This window comes from Cibotium barometz, chromosome 10 (assembly GCF_041138505.1).
Source record: "Cibotium barometz isolate CiBa-2024 chromosome 10, ASM4113850v1, whole genome shotgun sequence".
NCBI classification, from domain to species: Eukaryota; Viridiplantae; Streptophyta; class Polypodiopsida; order Cyatheales; family Cibotiaceae; genus Cibotium; species Cibotium barometz.
Window position 1 is genome coordinate 42,898,558 of NC_141055.1, and position 9,000 is coordinate 42,907,557.

The 9,000-nt window shown below is 39.1% G+C and overlaps 1 protein-coding gene across 1 annotated transcript; it reads left to right on the top strand.

Moving 5' to 3' along the window:
* Window positions 1-1,356: 1,356 nt before the first annotated feature.
* LOC147634934 (ricin B-like lectin EULS3) lies at window positions 1,357-3,431 on the top strand. The gene is made up of 3 exons (XM_086804193.1): window positions 1,357-1,749; window positions 2,421-2,543; window positions 3,173-3,431. The coding sequence occupies exons 1-3, from the start codon at window positions 1,426-1,428 to the stop codon at window positions 3,374-3,376; spliced, it is 651 nt and encodes a 216-aa protein (XP_086660319.1). The 5' UTR covers window positions 1,357-1,425; the 3' UTR covers window positions 3,377-3,431.
* Window positions 3,432-9,000: the final 5,569 nt, after the last annotated feature.

Genomic DNA, 9,000 nt, shown 5'->3' on the forward strand with positions numbered 1-9,000 from the left:
GTGGGATCCAAGACATGAGAACACAATGTACACACAACAACAATTTGGAGAACTTTGGGATGCAAGGGTGTATAAGAGATGTCTACTATTCCTTGACTTTCCAAGTGGAAAATTTCCTAGGAGTGAGAAGGAGATGCTCGGGCTTGTAAATTTAAGCAATCCAAGATGATATATACTATATATCTTCTCGTGCTTGTAATTAGACTTTTGGGTAAATATATAATATTATATCCTATTGATTCGTGATTTCTTCTTTGACATGCCTATCGACGAGTTCTTTAATGTTGCACCTATCTCCAACACTCCTAGAACTCCTCAAAGGTGGGGCCATCAATGCACCTCTAGAAAGCTCTTGGAGTTGGGGCCATCACTGTCTTATAGACTCCCCTCTAACCCCCTCCCATTCTTAAGGTCTTCAAGTGCCTTCAATGCCCCAACCAATAAGATGCCCCTCTAACCCCCTCCCGTTTCTTAAGGCCTTCCAGTGCCTTTAACACCCTAGCCAATATAAGCCCCATGTATTGCCTCCCATGGCTTTCCTACCTCCTTCAACCCTAACAAGAGCGTCATCCTCATCACCTTCTTCTACCAGCTATTTACTCTCACCTTCGTACTACTACTTCAAGCCATGCTCTTCTTTGCTTCGACTAGCCGCACTCCTCGTGGTATTTTTCTAACATGTACATCATTTGATGAAGGGGAGAAGGAGCTGTTGTTGAAGGTAGTTGGGGCCTTGTTGGCACATTCAAAAGTAGCTCTTAGTAGTGGATGCCTGCTTTTGCATCGTGTTCACAACGCAACTTCAACGAGATCCCGCACAAGTGTGTTGTCCTCATCACCTTCTTCTACCAGCTATCTACCCTCGCCTCACTACCCTACCACCTCCTTGTTCTACTTCAAGCTACAATCTTCTTTGCTTTGACTAGCCCCACTCCTTGCCGCCTTTTTTTGTGTTTGCACGGGAAGGTGGAGTGTATACATTGGCTCACAACATAGTACCCACGTCGCGCAACTCGATGGCATCCCCGAGCTCGGGTCCTCGGCAATGGGACCCAACTGTTCTACCAACTCGCCTACGCCCATCATTTGATACATACAAAGCTAAGTGTCACTTTTGAAGGCGTTACATTAAAATGGATCTTTGGCGCGTGTACTTCACTACCCAAGTAAAAACCAAGGATGGTTAACGTAAGACACTTTACTTCTACCAAGTTTTAATCAAGTTTCAATCCTTCAGTTTACTTCTACTAAGTTTTAATCAAGTTTCAAACTTTCAGTTAATGTGTGGCCTCTCCCTTCTGTATATGCAAGCTAAGTCTTGGATGATGATTAATTATCAAGTTCACCTTTGCGTTAACATCTCATTGAATGTGCAACGAATAAAGGCTTCTCAGTAGGTAAAGGTTATTCGCAAATTTACAGGTGATGGGCTTGGTCTCTAACGAGAAAGCTCTTCAATCGGCGCAGCAGGCGATGGCCCCTTCTGGCACCGATCTGCTGGAAATATTGGCGACGGATCCACATGCCCACTTCCACACTGAAAGCCTCTGCTACGAAACCGATTGCCTGGACGACTCCAACGGGCTGTTCTACCCATCGTGGGCTGACATTTGGCAGCAGCAGCATGATGGACGACTCATCAGAGAACACGTTTTCCGAGTCTTCTGCAAGACACATCCTGGTCTCAACCTCGCTGTGCACCAAAACTGCCTTGTCTTGTTACCCGCCAACACTCAGGATGAAACACAGGTACAAGATTAGATTAAACTTCAAGTGACATTAGTTTAGTGTATCAGGAACGTCTAGTCTTATAGCCAATCTATGAGGCATAATCCTTAATGAATAAGGCATTATCTTTAATGAAGTCAAGAGGATGTGTATGTGAGCGATCCCATGTTTAATCTTTAATAATAAGGCATAAGCTTAAACGAAGACAGGAGGACTCATGAGCATGTGCGTTTTTTGGGGTGGGGAGGCTATGTGGTATTATGTGTGTTAAGTGTATGTTTGTGTGTGTTGGCGTATGCATCCATTCTGGCAGATGTGTATGTATGCGATTTTGATATACATATGTGTTTCATATGGTGTGATTTCGTATGTGTGCGCGTATGAGTATGTGTCCATTTTGGCATATGTGTGTATGTGTCGTTGATGTACTTATATGTGTATGCGTGTGGTTGTATGTGCATGTGTCTACTCTAGCGTATGCGTGTTATATACATGTATCCATTCTAGTGTATGTGTGCGTGTGTGTGTGGTGTCTAGGTTTGCAAGTGTCCATTTGATGGGTATTATTGAGGTCTAGTTTGAAACTCCCTGTAGATGGTATTTTGTTTGTAAAGGAAGATCAGTGTAAGAGTTTTTTCAGGTCACAGTTCTTGAGTGCCAACAGTTTTTCAGTGACGCTTGCTTTTTTGCAGCAATGGGTGAAGGACGAGTCATACAGCCTGCGAGTAAGAGATAACTATGGGCACCCTGCCTTCAGCCTAATCAACAAGGCCACAGGGAAAATCCTCATGCATATGAAGCACAAGGGCGAGCAGGTTTGATGGGCTAACTTTTCTGTTCTTTGGATCTTCTTGCAGGATCCTTTAAAAGCTCTTCATAGCCCTTTCAAATTATGGGAGTTGCAGACCCATACCACACACATGTACAGCCTGTACACCGGAACACCCTCTTCTTAGGTTGTGAATTCAGATGGTTCTACTGTATCTACCTTACTCCTCACTGATTTCTGCTCCCTAGCTTCCATTAGCATGCTACCCACCTGAGCAACTACAAATAAGCCAGTGAAGCCTTGAGACCTTCATAATTAGTCTACACAGTCATATAAATTGACCCAGTTGGCACCTACCACACATGGCCACTGAGGTCTCCAGAGCTATTTAGAGGGTCATAGTCCCACCCATTCATACTCCAGACATCTCCCTTACTGACATACTGTTTAGCTTCCGTTAGCATACAACCTACCCGTCTTAGCAATTCCAAATGAGCCAGGATCCATGCTCCATGCCCAATGTTGCATGCACATGGATTTTGATAGTGGGCTGTCATTTAGATGATCTTATGCACAGCATGTTCTCACCTGCTGTATTGAACGGTATACGCTTGCTAGCAATTGCTTTCATTTGTTTTGATTGTACCTGTTTTACTTCTGCTTGATATGTGGCAGGTGTATTTGATGGATTACAATGTCAATATAAGAGATGATGATATCATGTGGACAGAGAGCCAAGACTTTGGAGAGGGTTTTAAAACACTTCGTTGTGCTAGTAATACTCTCTTGAACTTGACAGTTTCTGGACAAGGTAAGACCTTGGAACTTGACACTTGGCACAAAGCAGATCATCAGCTCTGGAAGCTGTTCCCCCTCTGATTGCACCTGCCTTTCAGAACTTTTATTTTAATGTGCATAATGCTTTATTGTGCTTATTCTTTCTATCTTTGGTGGTGCATTTGCCCTATCAACTACTTATTTGCTGTACTAATTCTTTCTATTTGCTACTTCCCTTAGTGCTAGGCTTCATTATGGCTGAGTCTGCCTTGCATCTCCGGAGGTTTGACTGAAACTCAGTATGAAGGCCTTTGTATGAATATATGTGTGTGTGTGTGTGTGTGTGTGGAGTGCGTGTGTGAGAGCATATCTTGATACAGAGTTCTACACCCACTATTGGGCACTGATGACGTTAGTGGGGATGTTGTAGTATCTAGTCCATACTATGCATAATGTAGTTGATAGTTATATAGTCTTGTGGGTTGACTACCATGAGTATATAACATGCACGTTCCTAAAAGGTGAATTTGGGCATGTTCCTGGATTCATCTAGGTATATATATAATGCTTTAATATGTATAAGATCTTAGTAGCCTTGGGTTCATCTAAAGCATCCGGACTCTATCGAAACGCAGTGAGCAACTTATGTTTGGGTAACATAAGTATTGGACTCTCTCTTTCTCCCCCTCCTCCCCCCCTTGTATGTTTTAGACTTATTAAACCATAACTTGCTAGGTCTCTTGTTTTAGTAGTTACTCTTATCAGTTGAACTTCAGATTACGTCCTTGTATTCTTTGCAATACTTCTTCTAGTGGTTTCATTGTTTTTGTTCCTTTGTTGTTAAATAAGTTCAATTACTTTCACAACTTGTAAGGTTGGATATATTCTGTTAAGGTTGGTATGTGGGATTGAATCCTTCGGTAAACTTGTCCCATGATATGTAGTTTCTGAGTTTTTTAACGCCTGAGGGTGGTCACACCAAACTTCTGCCCAGCATTGAACTGGGTAAATATGATGCAGTAATTCTTTAACAAAGCTCTCATTAACTGTGTGGATAGGATTGTGAGTTTTGCTAGTGAGGAGAGAGAAACCCAAGTTATTCAAGGAGAGGAGAGGAATATTGAGACCTTTCTAACTTCGACCATGAAACTTTTGAGAGGGATTAGGCAAGGATGTGAGACATTCTTAATCTTTGCCGATGAGCTTAAGGAAGAGACAGAGAAGGAAGACCATTCTGAGTATGTGAAGAAACTCCTCCATGAATATCGTGATGTTTTTTTGGATGACTTACCTGGGCTGTCATCTCCTAGAGATTTAGATCATGCCATAGAGGTAGAACAACCTTACTCTAGGGCACCCTATAGATTTAATGTGGGTGAGTTGAGAGAGCTGAAGCTTCAGTTGGATGACTTGATGCAAATGGGTTTCATCAGACCTAGTGTTTCTCCTTGGGGTAGTCCAGTTTTGTTTTAGTGTAAATAGGATGGGACTTATAAACTTTGTATTGACTATAGAGGGTTGAATAGGCAGACTATTAAGAATAAGTACTCTTTATCTCACATAGATGAGTTGTTGAGTCAACTAAGTGGGTCCTCTATCTGACTTATGATCTGGATATCACCAAATTCGTATCAAAGAAGAAGACATTCTTAAGACTACATTTAGGACTTAGTATAAGCATTATGAGTTCATGGTTCTTCCTTTCGGATGGACTAATGTAGCTGCTACTTTCATGTGTTTGATGAATAATGTGCTTCGTGAATATTTGGATGATTTCATTCTTGTATTCTTTGATGATATTTTTGTGTATTCAAAGAATGGAAAAGATCATGAAATTCATCTTAGAAAAACACTTCAAAAGTTGCAGGATAAGAAGTTATATGGAAAGATGAGCAAGTGTTTCTTTGCTAAGGATAAGATTGTGTATTTAGGCCGTGTCATTTCTAAGGAGGGTATCCACATAGATCTCCAGAAGATTAAAGTGATTATGGAATGGCCTAGATCCACTTGTGTGAAAGATGTGAGGAGCTTCATAGGATTGGCACGATTCGAGAGAAAATACATTAGAGACTTTTCTAAGATAGATTCTCCATTAATCGATTTGACTAGGGAAGAAAAAAAGTTTAGGTGGGATGAAAGATGCCAAATAGCTTTTGACACGTTAAAAGCTAAGATTGCAGAGAACTGTGTTTTGAAAATATGTGAAATGGAAAAACCTTTTGTAGTAACTTGTGATACTAGTGGAACACAAGTTGGGTGTGTTATCTCTCAAGATGGACACGTAGTAGAATATGAGTCAAGGAAGCTTAGGAGCCATGAAGAGAAGTATCCTACCCATGACCTTGAGTTGGCCACAGTTGTGTATGTCCTTAAGCATTGGAGACATTTCTTACTTGTTGGTATTAAGTTTAAACTTCGGACTAATCATCTACACTTGCTCTACCCACTAGTACAACTAGGGCTACTCCTTGTCCATCAATTTGAAGATGTTGGGAGCATACCCACGCCTAATCAAGATGGGTCAAAGTCTCTAAGAGATTGTCTCTTTGTGTGTAACAAGACTCACCACTCAGATGACATTTGCACATATGTAGTATCTTCATAGGCATACATAGCAAATAACTTACAATGAATACAAAGACAAACAAGTAAAACATGATTTGAAATATATATTCACTCAACCTTTGTTGAACAATAGGCAAAGGAGGTGGATGGACCTCTTATGCGAGTATGATTTTGAGATCAAGTACATTGAGGGTAAGGAGAACAAAGTGGTTGATGCTTTGAGTAGGCAATCCTTGATTAATTCCTTGGTTGTCATTCGTTCAAACATAATGGAAAACAATTGAGCTGAAATTGACAGACACTTTTTATGTGAGCATCCTAGAGAGAATTTCCAAGACTCTATCTGAAAGGGTTGATGAAAAATATCATTTGGTTAAGGAGAACTTGTACTATAATGAGAGACTTTGTGTGCCTAGTGAATCATCTTTTAAGGTCAAAATTCTTTATGATTGTCATGATATACCATTTTTTGGACACGTTGGATATAACAAAACATACAATAAGGTTCGAAAAGCTTTCTTTTGGCGTGGTTTGAAGAGTGATGTCCAATGCTAAATTAGAGAGTGTTTGCATTGTTAGCAAGTAAAGATTAAACAACATAGAATGCTAGGTCAAATGCAACTTTTAGACATTCTTTCTAAGAAGTGAGAATCGATTTCGATGGACTTCATCACTAAATTTTTCACTGCTAGAGGAGGATATGACACCATCTTTGCAGATCATTTGACGAAGATGGCTCATTTTTTTCCCATGAAGAAGACAAATGGTGCTCTTGAGGTAGCCAATTTGTTTGTGAAAGAAAATTTTCATTTGCATGGTATGCCTCAAAGTATAGTGTCTGATAGAGATTCAAAGTTTATATCTATTTTTTGGCAAGCCACATTTAGAGCCATTGGTACTGAGCTCCGAATGAGCATGACATTTCATCCTCAAATAGATGGAAAAACTGAGAGCGTAAACCGAGTGTTAGAGGATATTCTTAGAAGGTATGTTAAAGAAAAGCAATCCAAATGACATCTTTCGAGGCCGTTTATGGACAAAACTGTTATACACCATTGAACTTTTCAGACCTAGAGAACTGAGTTGAGGTTTCCAAAGAGATGCTTGAGAGGATGGATGAGGAAGTCAAAGACTATTAGGAAGTGTATCAAGAAGGCTCAACATAGACAGAAACTCTATTATGACAAGAAGCATGCAACTCGTGAGTTCAAAATCGATGATATGGTATTTTTGAAAGTCATTCCTAAGAAGAGTAACTTGATTCTTGGAAATGATAGGAGACTCACCTCGTTTTACTGGTGTTTTTAAAATCTTAAAATAGGTGGGAACATTGGCTTATGAACTAGAATTGCCTAGCAATATAAAAATGCATCTTATTTTTCATGTGAGTTTATTAAAAAGTTATGTTGTTAATCTTTCTTATGTTTTACAGGACAAATTTAGGATTCAAGAAGATGGGAGTTTAAGGGTCGAATCTTAATTCATTTTGGATAGAAGGACGAGGCAACCTAGAAATATGACTATAGTTGAAGTTTTGATTAAGTGGGATGTATATCTCTTAGAAGATGCTTCGTGGTGGGTAGACTTAAATTCTTTGCATGCAAAATTTCTTTTATTTAAAGGACAGAGTTCTCAAAGAAGGGGTAATTGTGAAGCTTCATAATTTTGTATAAATAATTTTTAAAAAATTCATGTTGTAAGAAATATGTAGATTGCTTTGTTAGGACATCTAACGTGTTTTGATAAAATTTTGTGTTGCATAATTGTTTTAGTTTTGGTCATTTTTAGATAGTTACCATTTCGTGGGCGAGTTTTGATTATGTTAGAGGTAGAATTAGGAGAAGTTTTGTATGAGAGAATTTTTACATTTTGTACATAGAACAACTTTGCTCGAGTGAAAATTTTGTGATTCACATTATTTCACATTTGTTTCGTGACTCCAAAGTGGTCTTTGAGTGGTTTTGTGCTAAAATTGTGCCTAGGTTTTCGTGTTTAGACATTACACGTCCTAAACAGAGGTCAAGGAAAAAGATTTAGTCTCAGACGAATAAATACAAAGTCTAAGAGAAGGATGAAATGTTCGAGATGAGCTATTAAGCATCCTCATCGGGTCATGCGCGAGTGGCGCACCATGAAAAGGGTTATTTTTTCAGTGTTAAAATAATAATACTAATAATAATCTCATGGGAATGATGACTGCGTGTGAAGAAGGCTTTTCGAACACACTTATTTCAGAAAAGGGTTACATCGTCAAAAATATGGCATGCAGTTCAAGAAAGCTCAAGAAAGGGCTACTTTTGGATTTTAACAAAAAGAAGAGGAATACACATAAAAAAACCAAAGAAGATTGTGAGTGCGAGTGAGTGCGTGTGCGTGTGAGTGCGAGTTGTTCATAAGAGTGAGTGTGAGTGAGATAGCTCAGGGGGTGGTCGGGTGGTTTGAGCTCTTTCCTCCAAGAGTGCTTCATATTAGATTATTATAAGAACTTTCTTGATTATATCAGAATTGTTATCTTTTTACCTCAAAAATTTATGCAAATTTTATTTTCTTAAATTGTATTGTGATATTTGAGCCGAAGTCTCATTACCTGATAGCCTTCACCTCTCCATGATGCTAGTCGTCTACTGGTTGTTGTTGATAGGGTTCCATGCTCTCCAATGACGATGATAATGACGCTGATGCAATGATGGTGTTGATGGTATTGATGCTAATGATGATGAGGATGATAGTGAGATTATTGTTGATGCTCTAAATGTTGACTTAATTGCTATATTAATTGATATTCTAATAAGGGATTATGTTGCTCTTGTTGAAGATTAGCGTGCATGTGACATCCCCTTCTGCTAAACTTGATGATGATTGGATGGACACTGTCATCCTTTCTTCCTTGACTATTGACTTTGACCTGACTTTGATCTTCTATTTTAACTTTAATTCTTTTTGTTTGAAAATCTTTCACTTTTGAGCTCCACTTCCAAGTCTTGCTGAAGAACTAAGCATTTGTTTCATTGTTGTTCCCATGCTTGTTATTCCTTTTCCTTAACACAACAATCGGAAGTGATCATGCTTGATTAAGAACACGATGTTTATTTAAACATAATTAAGATAGAGAAGAGAGGAGAAGAAGAGAGATAGTTTGCAGCAAGTCAAGTTTTCATGTA